This window comes from Pelodiscus sinensis, chromosome 4 (genome assembly GCF_052426305.1).
Source record: "Pelodiscus sinensis isolate ZL-2025 chromosome 4, ASM5242630v1, whole genome shotgun sequence".
NCBI classification, from domain to species: Eukaryota; Metazoa; Chordata; order Testudines; family Trionychidae; genus Pelodiscus; species Pelodiscus sinensis.
In genome coordinates, this window is record NC_143055.1 from 72,966,616 (window position 1) to 72,984,398 (window position 17,783).

A 17,783-nucleotide genomic window follows, 5' to 3' on the forward strand; every position below is an offset into this window, starting at 1 on the left:
TCCTCAAAAGCAACTGAGTCTACATTGTATCATGAAGTGGCACTGACCTCCAGGAACACTGTACCAAGCACCGCCATTAGTTGTTCCATCTACAAAACTGCTGTCATCATCATTCTTACGACATGGTGGCCTGTCTGGATCAGACATGGCTGGGTTAAAAGATGAATAGCCTCGAGCTAAGCTTTGAAAAATCGCATCATCAGGGCAGGAGCTGTATTCATGAGTGCTGCCTAGAATATAAAGTCAGACACATGGATTAGCAGTTTAGTCATACAGTCATATTGGATTATGAACTCATATAGGGTGGGAACTGTGTCTTTTACTTTTCCGTAAAGTACCAAGTGCACATATAGCAGTGTAAAATTAATAGTTCATAATAATTATGTTAACATGGTAATACTATCTGTATTGCTATTATTTAAGATATTAATGTAAATAATGTTAACACTATTCATTGTTACGTACCGGTATTAAAATGATTGTTAGTAATTTTACAGTACCAAACACCCCAAAATGTGTTAGTCATTTTATAAAATGAAACAAACAAACAAAATCAAAAGTTTACAATCTAATCCCACATAATATGATGAATGTGAGTAACAAACAGTAGGCAGTATATAGGTTATAAAAGGACAAGGCTTACAAACAAGATCAAATGGTTATGCATTTTAAGCCTGTACACATTAATGGCTGAAGCAATAAAACAATAATAATCCTATGTGCATACTGGCAAAATGATTCTACTGCAGAGTGAATCATTTTATAGCAGACTACATTTTGCCCAGCAGTGCTAGTGAAGGAGAAATAGCAATACAGTTATTTTCATTAACACACACATCACTTCCATGACTGCTTTTATTAAAGAACTAATAGTTAAAACTTGACATGATAAAGAACTCACTCAACTAGGCATGTCACTAATGTTTTAGTTTGCAAGCCATAAATAAATACTCTCTCCTTACATGACAGTTATTGTATGTATAACTACTGGTTAGTTGTCATGTGGAATTTCCAGATATGTGGACTGTACTTCAGATAGATGATAAGGATGATATGGAGATTTAAATAATCAGGGATAGAACAGGTGACATCCTGGCTTCACAATAGTTATAGTAAAAGTCCTACTAATTTCAGTAGAGCCAGGAAATCACCCAAGCAGCTTTTGCTATTTTACCATATAGAAAGTCAGTTAGCTTGGGAAGTTCCTAGATTCAGGACTCAATATTTAACTACCGTTTCTGCACTGGCAAGATCCAAAGCCTCCAAATCCATTCCCTTCTCCTTGGTTAGGAAAATTTAGTATACGACTAAAAAGGATATAATGTAGGGCAGTGGTCCCCAAACTCTGGGGCATGTCCCACTAGGCACATTTGGGGAGGCACACTGTGTAGCCAGGTGAGCTCCCACAGGAGGAAGGGAGGCAGTGCCATGTTTCCAGCCCCAGTCCCAGACCAGTTTCTCCCCACCCTGACTACCGCCAAGCCCTTTTACCCCCTAGTCCTGCTCCACCTTCAGGCCCAGCTCTGCCCTGATACCTCTCTGTTCCCAGATCAGCCCCAGCTCCACTTTGCCCCTAGCCCAGCTCTTTCCTCAATCTCTCTCCATCCCCAGACCAACTCTTCCTCTAGCTCCAGCTGCTCCCTCATCTTAGTTCCACCCTCAGCTCCACTTTCAGCCTATGCTCTGCTATGAAGGAAGTCTTGGCTGTGCAGTAATGGGCTGAGGTATGGACAGATTCTGTTAATGGTAAATGAGGGCATGACTGGAAAAGTTTGCACATCACTGATGTGGGTAACCATTTCAGGTTTTGCCCAATTCATCATTACCATGTTTGCACTAAAATTATTGTACAAAAGCATAACATTTTTTGACCTGATTCTCCACTGTTATATCAATTATATTCCAAGTAACTCTACTGAAATCAGACCCTCTAACCATAAAAAATGTATCTTTAAACCTAGAGTGAAAGACTGTATGTTAACTATATTTGCACCAATAAATGTAATTAATTAATAAATAATTTACTTAAATGGGTCATTGCTATATATTTGCATCACATTTCCACTCTATTCCAAACTGATTAGGACTCAGCTGGAGTACTATGTCCACATTGGGTGCCACATTTCAGGAGAGATGTGGACAAATTGGGGACAGTCCAGGGGAGAGCAACACAAAATATGAAAGTTCTAGAAAATATAACCTATCAAGGAAGATTGAAAAAAAATTAGGTTTGTTTAATCTGGAGAAGAGAAGAGTGAGCAAATTATAACAATTTTCAAATACACAAAGGGTTGTTATAAGAAGAAGGTGAAAAAAATCTTCTTTTTAACCTCTGAGGATAGGACAAGAAGCAATGGCCTTAATTTGCAGCAAGGGAGATTTAGGCTGAACATTAGGGAAAACTTCCAACTGAACACTGGGACAAACTGCCTACAGAGGGTGTGGAATTTCTATCACTAGGGGCTTTTAAGAACAGGTTAGACAAAGACCTGTCAGGAATGGTCTAGATAATACTTTTTCTTCATGTGAATACATATGATCTACTGAGATCCCTTCCAGTTGTATACTTCTATAATTTAGAAAGTGAATTTTAAGAGCCATAGAAGTATCCGATAGCATGTCTATCTCCTATTTGTGTCTTTCAACAGATGGGACTAATGTGTAATACACACCACTGCGCGTTTCATCATATGGATAGTTTGCAACAAGGTCTCCTCCATGAAGGTTGGCTGAGAGGACAAAGGGAATATCCATAATCCAGTGAATGATGCTTTTAGTTTCAGGAGCAAGCTACAACAAAAATAGATATTTACACAATTATCCTTGATATTCCATGTAGTAACATATTCCACAGTCTAATGCATTTAAACGTGTTTACAGGCTTGATTCCAACCACATTTATGGCCCAATCCATAGAAGCAGATTGACATCTGTACAAAGACCTGATGTCATTCTGAAGACTTTCCATTGATTTATGTGGATTCACATAAAATGGTAAATTAGATCAGAATCAGACCCTATATTTATTGCATCTCAGTGTTTGACTTTACCTTACTACACATTGCATAGGCAATGCTGCAAATATTGTGGTAATTTTTAAAACCATGAAAAAATAAATGTTGATTTCAATGACATCCACTGTACATTCTACATTCTAAGATAAGTACAATAGATGGATGGTAAAATTAAATCTATGCTGAGCAGGTAATCACTTTTCATCAACAGGTTGTCAAAATCTGTAATCAAATGCTGGCTTTTAGAGCCATACCCGCTTAAAGATATGTATCAGTATACCAGTAGTTCTTGAAGCATTCTGCATGTCAAGATCAGAGGTAGACAGAATCCCTCCAAACATATTAAACCCATATATATGGGGACATAAACAAGTACTAAATTAAGATCAATGTATATGTGAATTCTGGTGATACCAGGACAGTTTTATCAACAAGATAAATGTAGGAGACAAAAAAGTCAAGAATAACTCCGTGATCTCTGGTCTTAAAAAATTAAGGTTAGAGTTAAGGAGAGTGTGATTGTGGACTAACAGAACAGACTAAAGAAGATTTGCTAAACAAAAAGAGGAATCCAGTTTACAGAACATTCAACAGAAGGAAATTAATGGTGTACTAGGAGCTGATGGATTTAAGACCAGAAAATAGACTTGTTTACGTAATAAAATAATCCAAGTCCAGAATATTGTCTTATTTATTTAAGAAAAATTTGCTCTTTGTTTTAAGAGCCAACAAGAGTGCTCTCTATGGAAAAAGGTGAAATACCCTCCAGTGGTTTTGTGGAAAAAACAGGATGTTCTTTACCTTAGGATTCTGATCCACAGCTTTCCTCATGTTTTTCAGTAGGTGATTGTTTGGACCACCTTCTCTCTCATTAACGTAGACTATTCTATCCAGGTCAGGGAAATTACGGTTCAGGTCTATCCCTTGAGCATTACTGCGACCAACAAACCAGTCTTTGAGTTCACCAGGCTGAAAGAAGATAGAAATCAGAGAGGGAAAACAGAAGTAACTCAGGTCATCTGTTCAGACCACCATATGTGTATTCATATTAATAATTATTTGTATGACTTTAATACGTAGGAGTTCCAGTTCTAGATGAGGAACCCAATGTGCAAGGCACTGTACAAACACAGAACAAAAAGATCCTGCCCCAAAGGCCTTCCACTCTAATTGTAAGAAAGAGATGGATATAGGCAGCGGAATACAATTAAGCAAAGATACAATATAGGTGACCAGTACTGGTCTTTGCACATCAGCTACCTAGCCATTGTCATGGGTTTTGTAGAAATCATAGCAAAGGAGAGCTCTGATGAATAAGTTAAAAGGTAGAGAACAAGTTACTTTTGGGGATGTTTAGGGGACCTACCTCCTAGATGTGAGGGTCAGCATGGAATGAGGTGTGATGGCACTTTGTGGTGGCAGAGGCCAGCATCATTGGCCAATCACAGATAAGCAGCAGCAGGTCTATAGTGAAGGAGATGTTAGCCATGGTGGGATTGACTATGAAGTGTCTTGAAAGTGATTCCTGGCAACTTATATTTGATATTACAGGGAAGGGAGAGACCAGTGGAGAGATTCAAAAAGAGCATTGGTAGGGACTAGGAAAATGATCTAAGGAGCAGCACTCTGGATGGATATGAGTGAAAAAAGATTGCATTTGCCAAGGGCAGAGAGCAAGATGTTGCAGTAACTAAGATACAAAATGATGAATGAGAGTTTTAGCTATATGATGGACAGGGAAGGCTGCATCTTACTAAGGCAAAACTTCCACCGAAGTCAAGAGTGTTTTACATGAGTTTGCTTTGTGTGAGGAATTGAAAATTAGGTCCTCGAGTTGGATACGTGAAGATCAGAATGTATTAGTAACTTCAATGCTGAGGTTAAAGGGAAATTATCTGAGGAAGGGCAGCCTTGCATGGCAGGAAGTTCAAATTTCTATTATCCTGCTTCAGGTCACATTATTTCTAAAAGACATTTATATACAGACAAACTTCCATCATATCATTGGTCCTCATTCAGAGAAGAGTTGCGGCTAGTCAGCATTTCTCAGGGATGAGGAACAATGTGAGTTTTGCATTAGAAAGAACTTCCAGATTTGGCTCTGAGACTTTCATTTTATTTCTGAAGGTAGGAAAGAGGTTCTTTCCCCCATTTTAAATCAGAGCTCTACAAAAATGATTTAAACACAAGTAGGATGTACTGCCACCAGCTGGTAATTTATGGAAAATATAGCTTCCACTTTATTGCCACTAGAGGGAGCGCTAATACTGAACATTTTTAGAAAACATGGATGGTAATGGATTCAATTGCAAGTGTTTTGTTTTCTAATAGTTTAACAATATGTTAAGAAACAGAATTTTGCTTATTCAATAATGTATACAACTTTCATGTGTTACATTTGAAAATTACTATTGAAGTAATCTTTCAAAATTATTATACTCAAAGGCTAATGAAAATACATTTTGTTAGGAATCTAACCTATAGCTATTTGATATAATTTTATATTTTAAATCATAATAATGATCACGTCTTATTAAAGGTGCAAATACTGTTCTTGGTAGTGACCATATGCTAAAGCCCCAAACCTGCAGCTATTTAAACATGTCAGTAGTCCCATTTATTCAACAGGTATATTCGTAATAGAATGAAATTACAAGTGTGCATAAATGCAGATATGCCATAAGGAACATCCATGAGCAAACAATCCATTAATACAATCCATTAATTTTAGATTTTCATGAATAGATCACAATTTTCTTGGCTGTTTTCATTATCCTAAATTATTTGTTGAATCATTCTTGGTCAATAGCTGGATTAGAAGAAGCTTATGGTTAGTCTCTGATATTTGAAATAAAAGCAGTTTTATGAGACATAGGTCACTTGACATGTTTCTGTTTCCTTGGATATATATTTTTAGAATCAGGTTTCCAGTGAGAATACTCTTAATTATTACTTAAACTTACCCTTCCACCAATATTTTGTAATATCCATTACAATTTGGGGTAAAAACATTCTGGGCAATAAACATTAAAACATTAAATGTGACAACAGAAAGGTCATGAATATAGTGAATTAGTTTAAAAACTAAAATGAATATTTGGAGACAATTTTTGTAGTATTTGGGTGGCCTGGTCATATACCTCATTAAAGGGGACAGTTACAATGTATTGTATATACATCGGTTTACCAACCTGGGATGCTGCCTTCTCAAACCCATCTGGATTAAAGGATGGCATGATGTGGATGCGTGTGCTGTGGATCAAGTTGATAATTGTTTCATTTCCCTTCTGGTATTCATTACATAGGTACTGAGCTAAGAAAATGAGCAGCTCCCTTCCAACTGCTTCATTCCCGTGCATATTCCCGACATACTTAAATTCGGGCTCCCCTGCAACACAAGGAAAAAACACCCTTTAATTACATGCAAAGAATATTCACCCACACATGGACAAGTATGGATCAGATCACATAGCATATTACAGATGTTTCTAACACTATTATTATAGGTCTTTCTATGTCCCCATCCTTAGTCCTTGATGATCTAAAGGAGAGATTGAAGATCTCCTTCAGGATAGTGAATTTAGATTTTTTAAACAATCCAGCTATTTAAACAAACAGTAATCCTTATTCGGGACTTTGTCTAAGAAATTACCAGAGTAAAGTCTAAGAGAAAAAAGACATCAAATTCTGATCCAATATACCAGTGAACATGCACTGTTAATAATGATGTTAGTCAGAATTTACACCGAGTAGCTGGGATGATCCAAATGTAGCTCATACTTTTATTGTATGTAAAGCATAAACTGACTTTTAAAGAAAGGAAAAATGTTGCTAAATTAACTTTAGGGTTAAGTTAAAATACCCTCTACCTGCAAATATTTTAAACTGGAATGATTATTTTGTACAATATTCCCAATGAATAGTTACTGCTCCTGGTGACCTGAAAGTCCTATTTAACAACTGTCTGAGGGTATGTCTACACTGCATTCCTCTTTGAAGAGAGGAATGCAAATGCATCTGAGCGAAATTGCAAATGAAGCGCAGATTTGAATTTCCCATGCTTCATTTGCATAATTGCATCTGGGAGCTATTTCAAAATACCCTATTTAGAAAAAAGAAACGCAGTCTAGATGCAGTTATTTCGAAAGAAAACCATTCTTTCGAAATTACCCTTAAACCTCATTTCATAAGAAGTAAAGGTAATTTTGAAAGAAGGGTTTTCTTTTGAAATAACTGCGTCTACACTGCAGTTTTTTGGGTTTTTTTTTTTTTTTTTTTTTGAAATAGGGTATTTCAAAATAGCACCCGGACGCGACTATGCAAATGAAGCATGGGAAATTCAAATCTGCGCTTCATTTGCAATTTTGCTCAGCTGCATTTGCATTTCTCTCTCAAAAGAGGAATGCAGTGTAGACATATGAGACATTCATTTCAGATTTTACAGACTTACTGCATGCAGTATCTTGATGGAAAGAACATGTAACTTTTCCCTAATTAAATAAAAACTTCAGTCTTCCCAAATTATCCTGATTGGTTATTATCACTGCAGCTGTAGATGAAGAGGAATTAACAGGAAAGTGTCTGCAATTCCTAGAAGCATAAAGGACTTATCGTCTTCTTCTTTCAACTGTCATGTTCAATGCTGTATTTCTTTGTCAGAATTGGACATCCAAACTCTCCAGCCAGCGAACAGCATCACTGGTTAGATTGTGGATATCCTCCAGTGAGCCAATACATTTTCATGTTGGGCATTCCACAACAATGTGGTGCACAAAGTGGAGATGGCAACAAATTCCACTTAGGCAGTAGATAACTGCACCTGCCCTGACCAGTCCTAAGCCAGTTTAGGACACACCACAGTCTCCGGGAAAGATCGAAACCTTTCTGCTCAGTGGTGGGATCCGACACAAGATGTTTGTTTGGGACATCTACTTGCTGCCATTCAGCTCGCCATAGTTCCTTAACATTGGCTGTGACTTCCTTCGCTCGCTGCCAGGAGGGCTTGCGGAAATTTAGACACAATGTTGGAGGCTGACTGAGGTATTTCTAGATGGGAAGAGGTTGGCTGCTGTGGTTGATACATTGGCATAGTCTGCATTCCTGCTCCAGTCGACAGATGCTTGGTAGAGCATATGAATTTATAATTTTAAGGTAATATCTTGGACCCTGATCCAGCAGACATTCAGGCATGTGTTTAACTTTAAACACATGAGTATTCTAATTGAAATCAAGGGGATGCCCAGGTTTAAAGGTACGCATATTTCTAAATGCTTGCAAGATTAGGGTCTTACATTTCTTTGTGTGTGTGTGTGTGTGTGTGTTCATCTCTATATATGATGATTTAATTTTGTATTCCATTATAACTGCTCTTGTCTAATGAAGGAGTCTTTCAATGATATGCTTTGAATACCAAATTTTGAATATCTGATCTGTATTCACCACTGTGTCCTATATAAGACACTGGAGATAACTGTCTTGCTCTGTTCCGCCCTGGTGAGGCTCCAGCTAGAATACTGCATCCAGTGTTGGGCATCACACTTTAGGAAAGATATGGAAAAACATGTGTCCAAAGAGCAGCAAACAAAAGTATTAAAGGTTTAGAAAGCTGCCCTATGTGGAAAGGATAAAAAAGTACGTTTTACCCTGAGAACGTTTAGGTGTACGAAGGTATGAAGAGAAAGCAGAGGTGACCTAATAACAGTCTTCAAATATGTTCATGTCTGCTATAAAGAGGATTGAAATCTACTGTTCTTCCCTGAAAGCAGGGCAAGAAGTAATTGGCTTAATGTACAGAAAAGATTTAGGTTAGATATTAGGAAAGCTTTCTAAGTACTGAAATTAATTACCAAGAAAGGTGGTAGAGTCCCTGTCATCAGAAGCTTTTCAGAACAAATGCCAGGGCTGGTCTAAGTACAGTATACTTGGTTCTGCTTCAGTGTGAAGGGAATGGTCACTTCCAGCCCTACATGTCTCTGACTAAGGGACTACTCATTAGGATAAGTGTTACTCAAGATGAGTGGTTGTACAGGCATGATTACTAGAGGAGGACACAGCCGTGCCCTTTCATAACTCTTTGGTCTGTGCTATTAATCATTATCCAGAGATAGCATGTTGACAGGCAACAGTTAGTTATACCATGTGCACTCTGCTAGTGATATTCTGATATACTTAAACAACACCCTGAGATTTCTTGTCAGATAGGGATAAATCTCAAGAGAGGGATAAGGCTTGTTGTTTTAAAATGAGGCTGCATTTTTACCCGCTGTAGGTGAGTGTTTTGTTGTTTGTTTGGTTTTTTTAAACAGGAGAGAGACAGGGAACAGGAGGCCTGGACAGAGGGGTTGGTTTTCTGTTGTCCCTTTTAGCCCTACCACTAGACCATCTTTCTTCAATTTAGTATACAGTGCTGTGTTCATTCAGGAAGCATAGACAGGGCAGCATAATTGCTATTAGGTGCTGTGAGCCACGTAGGTCCTTGAAAAGAATGACAATGACCTTGCGCGGTCAAGAACAATAAACGTGTGGCATTTTTCGTGAATCATTGCTGTGGCCTCAGCTGCAGGATTCTGTGCAGTTGGGATCACACAATCTCACAAGGATATTACTAAATTAAAGGAGGTTTTGACAAGAAGGAAGGAAACACTGTTATATGAAGAGAGTTGGAAAAGAACAGGATTGTTTACTTTGCAAAGGAGATGAAAGACAGGGGAATGCAATAAATAAGCTAGATTGGGAGCTTCAATTCTCCCAATACCACAACACAATGACAGGGACTATTCAATGAAAAAGAAAGGTAGGAAAGCCAGAACTGTGAAAGGAAAATATGTGTTAATGTGACACCTAATTAAACTGTAGAATTCATTGCGAAAGAGTGTCATGGAGATTAAGAATTAAAGATGTTTACATGAATAACAATAATATTCAAAATCATTATAGTTAAAAAGCAATTTTGGAAGGTAGATAAAACACCATATTTCAGGATTTAAGCCAATATCTATTGGCAGAGATTAGAATGAGACATTTTGGAAGGGAAACGAGGTGATAGATTATTCCATATATATTGAGGGAGCTCTTGCACCTTTCTCTGAAGCATCTGATTCTGTCCACTGTTGGAGACAGGATAATGGATATGTACTATAGCTCTCATTCAGTATGGCAATAACTCTAATTGTAGGCAGAAACAATTTCAAGGACTTGAATTGTTCAAGAAAGGAAGGAAAGCAGGGTTGTTGATCTGGAATTATCTGAGCAGGATGATAGGGCTGGTAGTATATTGAGCTTGAATAATGAACCTTCTCCTCTTCTTCTCATGGCTCATGAGAGTCTTTTTACATAACATACATACACCAAGGCAATAAACATGAGATACCGTACATGGTCAAGTGTTCTACTTCTGGGCACAATATTGGGAATCAGGTATAACTATGTTCTAATCTCCATATGGACAGTGGTTCTCTGCCTGGCTGTGAACTAATCTTTTTAGTGTTGTATTTCAGTTTTCTTCATAAAAATAGAGGGACTTGTACCTGAAATAACTGTTGTGAACATTATATTTGTAATGCATTTTAAAGATAAAAGATTGCTAATTACTGTGAGGTCTTAAACTCCATCATTCAAATAATCTTAAAGAATTGATTGAATAGCAGATGGCCCATCTCAGTGGCCTGTTGCCTTTTTGTTTCTTTGTTTGTTTGTAGATGTCTTTGGCCCTTTTATTCTCCCTAGCTCAGAGATCCACTATTAAAGTTAGCCAAAGAAATTAACTAAACGTTAGCTGCTCCCTACTCTGAATGTCATAGGAATAGGAGGCATAACTGTTATGCCATGTAGAACGTCTCCTCCCTCTCACCCAAAGAAAGGACCTTATTGCCATGAAAGGCTGCCTGCCGTTGTGAGTTAGACTGTGCGTCTGATAAACAGCTGATCCTCTTGGTGCTACCCCAGGTAGAACAAACACAAATAGGCGGTTTGTAGATTTTCTATTTAGACAGATGGTGAGTTATATGGGCCCATGGGGCCCATGCTCCACCTATATTCAGAGCACAGAGGCCTAGCTCCACTAATGTTCCGGGACAGACTTCTCCCCTGGCCCTGCTCACCATCCCTGCAAGCCTTCCCTGGAGTGTCCCTGCACAGCATCAGGTTGCTGCTCCCTGCCTCCTTCCCTCAGCCAGAGCCACAAGATGAGTGCTCTGAACCATATACCTGCACAGAGGAACCCCAGGACAGCTGTGCCAGCCCAACCTTCTCTGGGGACAAGCCTCAGTGTCTCTTGATTCAAAGACACTTTTGCCATACCCCGTTCAGGTTCCAGGGCATCTGAGGCAGTGATACTTGCTACTCTGCTGCCTCAGCCATCCCAGAACCTGCAGGGGGTATATCAATAGCTGCTGAGGTCCCAGGCCTTTTTAAATTGCCCAGGCCCCTGGACAATTTCCCCCTTTACTTGCCCCATTGGCAGGCCTGGCCACCAGGGGGAAAGGATATTAACTAATGAGTAATTTACTAGTTGAGTAGTTGATGGAATTTCCATTGATTAGTCGATAGACATGTCCGCATTCCTCCTTTGAAATGTACAAGAGCCCCTGCTGAGACATTTGCTTATCGGATAGTCGACTAGTCCTTAAGATCCTTACCAGGGAGATGGGGTCCCTCCTCCAGAGCTTGCTGTTACTGGTGGGAAGAGGGCTGGAGGTGAGTCCTCCCTGGTCCCAGACCCAGGACAGCCTGCCTGCACCCCAAATCCAGTCTGGGCCACACCATTTCCCCTGGCTCCCCTTAGCTCGAAATGGTGAACCAGAAACAATGGGATCCGTGAGGCTCCATGGCTACGAAGGCTTTAGATAAAAAAAGTAGTGTGGGCCTGCTGGAAGCTTTCCCAAAAAAGGCCCATGGAACACTTTGAGAAACACTGGTTTAGATGAACTAAACCAGTTTTGACTAGGCAAAGATAAATGGTTTTGTCTGAGCCAGGCATAATGTGGGGCAATGGTGGGTAACCAGCAGCCCGAGGTTGACTGAGGTTCAATGTGTGACTTTTGGTTTACTGTTGCCCATGCACAAGATTGCCAGATTCTGCTGGTTTTTGTCTGTGTAGGGTTTTTTCCCTACCGGTATCATAAAAGTGACACACACTTAAAGCAAGGGTCCATGAAGCGAGGTTCATGTTGTTGCACACAACATTTGAGAGATGTGTTTTCCCTCTATATCTAGTCACATACTGCTACGGTTGAATCAACACACCTCACAAATTCTAGGTACACAATCGCAGTTAGCAAAACTGGCCTATCCCGGAAGACCATCTTGGTTATGACAATCGTGTGGCCCCTTGAGATGAAGGAGGGCCACTCATTTAGCTCTCATTAGCCTGGTGGCCCCTCGCTGGTATAAAGGGAGCCACAGTGAAAATCTCCATTCAATTTCCTATTCCACTTATATAGCAACTGATCTGAAGAAGCCCCTGTTATTTCTGTCCTGAGCCTCTGCAAAGCACTTCAGTCCTGGCCTAACTCATTCCAAGCAATGGGAGAGAGTGTGACTGACTGAGTTGTTTCTGATGTCACAATGATACAACCAGCAGAACAGATTCAGGGATGAATTCTGATTAAATGCCACTTGTGGTGACTCCTTTTACCAATATGTTTTTCTGTGACATGATAATAAACCAAAATTCATGAAGTTTACTCAATATTACACTTCTGTCATTTCAACAGTAGAGCTCATTGACAGTAAGCACAAATATAGTCAAGTTACTTGGTGGAAACAGAATTATTTTCCCTATAATTTCAAGCAGGAAAAGGTTGTGACTTGTCGGCATTTTAAGGCACCACGGGTCTGTCCAGAAATCCTTTAAGAGCAAGTGGAGTTGTCCGATGCTCCTTTTCTGAATACAGCTCTTACAATTATAATCCTTCATAGAACTTTACATTTTTGTAAAAAGACACTATCAGTTCAAATTTGATACAAAATATAGATTTTTGTAAGCATTCATTTCCTCAGAACCATACACAAGTATAAATATTTCCATGTTATTTTTTTTAAACGTGTAGACAACTTTTCAGTGAAGAATTCCACTGCAGTGTTTACAATCTAAAAACCTAAAAGTAAAACAGACTAAAAACAAATGTGAAATTAATTTCATTGATTCCATGGCTCAGGAACAGAGAAATCCAAAGGAGTCATTACAATCAATTTTAAAAAACAGCATCTAAATTTGAGTGCTCAGTAATTGGTTGTCTAACATTAGACCTCCTAGATATTTGAAGTTGGGCACTCAAAATTAGAATCCACTTGTGAAAATGTGGCCTTATCTCTTTATGCCTTCGTTATACATATGGATGAAAAGTTCTATATACATGTTATTATTTGTTAAAAGATATTATTATTAACATCATCATCTAGTAGGTCATCACAAAATAGAAGCAGCTTGCCTCAATTTCTGCTTCTAATTAAACCCTTTTTTTTAGGACTGGTCCTTGATAATAAAAGCTAAATGAAAAAATTTGCCATCTCTTTTTTGACAATCCAGTACTCAATTCTTCTACAATAATTTAATATCTTTGGGAAAGCATAAACTCCTTCAGTTGCTATGGCATTTAGAGGCTTTTACATCAATTCTGAACTGACCCTAGAGTACATGAGAACCTGATAACTGATTAAGGAAGGAGTGTTTTAAAATGTTAAACTGTTCTGGTGACAAACTGACAAGCACTGCTATATGTCACTGACTAAGGGCACTGTCTCCTAAGGTCTTGTTCAATTATTTCCTAGAAACCCAATGTATTATGAGGATATCCAACTAAAGATAACTTGTAGAATAACTATTTATATTTTCAAATAAGGCCATATCTCTAATGCAAGTTTTTTTTAAAGAAATAGCACACCAGACAATTCTTTGAATACCTGTTTAAAAGCAATAATGCTTTTTAAAAATATTGGTTCAGGGAGTTCTTGGAGCTTGAATGTGTTTGAACTCATATATGGACAGATACATTTAGCATCTATTAATCAAATATATTATGAGTCAAGAGGATGTCATGAAGTTACACGTTGTAATGTTAAGAATTATCTGGAAGAAATGTATAATAACTCATGTCATGGAATGGGGGGGTGGAGTGAAGAAAGAGTAACTCCTGTAAGGTTAAAGCGGTATATAAATAGATTTTCAAACGTGTTGGAAATAACCTTAGAAAGGGCAGACTCCTTGTTCTGCTCTCTCATATACCCTGTGGAAAAGCTAGTAATATTCCTTAGGTAATAGGGTTAGTGTTTCTGATTACTTCCATCTGCCTGTCATTTTTAAATATCACAGCCTGTAAACTTTCTGCAGCTCCACAATGTTGCAAATCTTGGAGTTCTTGCCAAGAGTAAACAAAAATTCATGAAGCCTTTGGCAGATGGTTGCTTTGAAGCAGAATAACAGATCCATTCTTTTTAGCTCACTGAACTCAAGACAGATCCCAAAAAGTTAATCTGAATTTGAAAAGTAAATCTACTATATATTTGAGAAAGTCTGCCTGCCTGTTTGTTCAAGAACTCCTTCTAAATGGTTAGAGCAGGGGTGGGCAAAAGGGCCTCCATGGGCTGGAGCCAGCCGCCAAGTAGGTGAATCCGACCCGTGGAGTACCTGCTGCTCCCCCGTCCCTAGACCAATTAGAGCCTGGGGGTGGCGGGCATGGGAAGCCTCCTCTTGCCCTGCCAGGAGCACGTGGCACTTTGAAGCACTGCACGCTGCTTGCAGGGCAGAGGCAGAGTGGAGAAGGCTTCACATGCTCCCGCACCCCTCAGCCCTTATTGGCCAAGGGGCAGGGAAGCGCGGGAAGTCTTCTCCCACACCAGGGGCATGGGCACCTAGGGGAAATGTGGGGAAGACCAAAGGCACTTCCTCATCCCCAGACCAATCGTTGCCTGGGGGTGGGGAATTCGGAAGTATCTTGGTCCCACCCCTTCCACTTGATGCTCCGCCCCTTTTGCTTGATGTCCCGCCCCTTCCTGTGTGGCCCAGGGCCACTTCAAAAATTTATAGCCCTGGATAAGAGCTAGGACCACCAAATTCATATACAGCTTCCTAATATACTCATTAGAAAAAAGTATTTCCAACAGTGCCTCATTCCTGTTTCTCTCTTTTTCTAGAATCCCTCCTTAAGACCTGTTCTTTAATGAACATGCCAACGTTGATTTCTCTCTGATGGTGTGTCACTGAAGTCAATCCTTGAAGGGAGTAAAGAGTTGTTTACTTTGCAGTTTACCTCATAGTAAAATTGAAGTGCCTGGTCTTCACTGTGTTTTAACCTTGGAGAGCTCATGGGTATTATTTTCCATAAGGTACAGGATGTGCTTTTATTTTATTTTATTTTATTTTATTTTATTTTATTAGATGAAGACTAGACTATATTGTCTTGTAAACACTTCTGGTGCTATGTACATGAATACATAAACAACCATGCTTTCATGTTAAAACAAACAATTTGAAATGATTTCTACCTGCATTTGTTTCCTGAAAAACTTCATCTACATAAGAAGCAAGATAATTCAATATATTACCACAAAATACTGCTTTCTTAAACATTAGGAAATGTAGTAATTGAATGTTTCATTTAAATGTAAAGCAGAAAAATGAGTAAAAATTACATTAAAATTTGAAAAGCGATAAGTCTCTCTAATGGCTTTGACCAAGACATTAAATGAATTAATATTTAGTTTTTAAATTCTATTTATCATATTCAAATTATTTGCAAGTGCTTAGAAAAAAATTATCACAATATCTTGCTCTCATGTTATGCCTTTTATCTATTATGTCCTTATGATGATGGTAGGTGTTGTTAGCACCACATTAAGAATGAGGACAATAAGGCACAAAGAAGCTAGGTGACTTGCCTTGGTCCACACAAGTCAGAAGTGGGAACAGAACCCAACCTTCCTATTTCCCACTCCATTTTTCTAACCACTAAACAAAACTGCCTTCTCTGGAGGTAGATGGTGGTAGTGCAATAACTGTGGGAACAAGTGTTCACATAACATCAAAAACACTACCTGTGGAACAAAACGTGCTGCTCTGCTTGCCCTGTTTATTAATGCCATCAAACTTTTAAATCAATCACACAGTCTGCATAGTGATTATGTGTTATTTCAAAGAGACTGGATCCTTATAGTTTGATTGGCACACAAAGGAAAGATATTTCTTTAATTAATCAATTTATCATTGCAGTGTATCTTTTTATTACAAGGAAGTTTACACATGACAGGTTTAAGTGGGTGTATGCAAGATGGTTCATTATCAAGTTCATCCGACAAGCTTTTATCTCTTAAGAAGACTATAAAGCATCAGAGATTTTATTTCATCTATAGAAATGTCTGACATGATCACCGTGCTTCAAAAGAATTGAGTCAATAATTCCATTCCTTATTCCTGGGTAGATTTATAGGACATTTAAAACTAAATTGTAGCTCAAATCATCTTTTAATACATTGCAGATGTTACCAGTGGGAGACATTCAGAACTTTGAACTTTGAGATCTATTCTCCTACTGTTGTGCCTTAACAACTGATTAAGAGGATAAATCGGCCCCACTGAGTTCATGACACAAACTCTTTGCTGAAATAGTCTATTCTGTCCAGACACAATCTTCTCTAAGAGGCATCAGTAAGACAATGGACAAAAAACAGCAAGAAATGAAATCCATCCACACTATTTTTAAGTTATTCAGTGGAAACAAAGAAAATCGCTTCTTACACCAAAATACAGTACTTCCTTTCCATGAGGGACCTATGCAAAGGGGAAACATGACAAGGAAGTGGCGTAGACCCGATTTAACATTGCAAACTGGCAAAAAGGGCAGGGACAAACCCAATTCATGGCATTTCTGCATCTCCTCAACAGCTCTTGGAGCAGAGCCGGAGGAGAGAGGGAACATAGTGAGGGAGTTGGGACAAAGTCCAGGCATTCTAGGGTTGCTACCCATCCTTTTTTTTTTCCCCCGGACAGGCTAGGTTTTGGCTTCTGTGTCCAAGTGTAATTTAGGATTGCAAGGTATCTAGTTTTTGGGAACCTGGAAACCGCAATTTATAGCAACCAAACAAAAAGTCTGGTTATTCCAGGTCACAGGAAGGCGCCGTGTCAATAACTCATGCCAGCCCCTGCTCAGCCAGGGCTGCCTCCAACCTGCAGGAATGCTTCCTGAGACACTACAGTCAGGGAGAAGAGGAGCAGGAAGAGGAGCAAGTAACAGGTGCCAGGCCTTGAGGGCAGGATGGGGCAGGAGAAGGTAGAGCAGAGCATACCTGAGGGAAGAGGCGGAGCAAGGCCTTAGGAGTCCAGTTACCAGCAATTAGAAAAGTGGCATTCTCAAGCCTCAGTAATTCTGTGTCCCTGAATAGGTCCAGAAGCATCACTGCAACAGGGATACAAGTTAGGGCAGCCTTCAGGGCTTCTTTAGCTGGAGCTTTCTGCTGCTATTACAATTCTACAGTAGCTACACTGCTATTTATGTGTCCACACATAGGATGTGTCTAGACTACATGGCTCCGTCGACGGAGCCATGTAGATGAGTTTACTCGGCAAAGGGAAATGAAGCGGCGATTTAAATAATCGCCACTTCATTTACATCAAAATGGCCACCATGCCGTGCCGATCAGCTGTTTGTCGGCACAGCGCGGCAGTCTAGACGGGGATCTGCCGACCCCAGAACTCTTCAACAGCAGATCCTTTATGCCTCATGAAACTTACAGGATCTGCACGGCGTGGCGGCAATTTGATGTACATGAAGCGAC

The 17,783-nt window shown here is 39.2% G+C and overlaps 1 protein-coding gene across 1 annotated transcript in view; it reads right to left on the reverse strand.

Annotated features, from left to right (window-relative positions):
* Window positions 1–17,783, reverse strand: part of CPE (carboxypeptidase E) — a 91,374-nt gene that overhangs the window by 14,715 nt on the left and 58,876 nt on the right. Inside the window, exons 2-5 of the mRNA XM_075930160.2 lie at window positions 6,206–6,402; window positions 3,816–3,983; window positions 2,673–2,790; window positions 48–230 (exon numbers count right to left, since the gene is read on the reverse strand). Coding sequence (XP_075786275.2) covers window positions 48–230; window positions 2,673–2,790; window positions 3,816–3,983; window positions 6,206–6,402 — 666 coding nt within the window. The remainder of the gene's footprint in view (window positions 1–47; window positions 231–2,672; window positions 2,791–3,815; window positions 3,984–6,205; window positions 6,403–17,783) is intronic.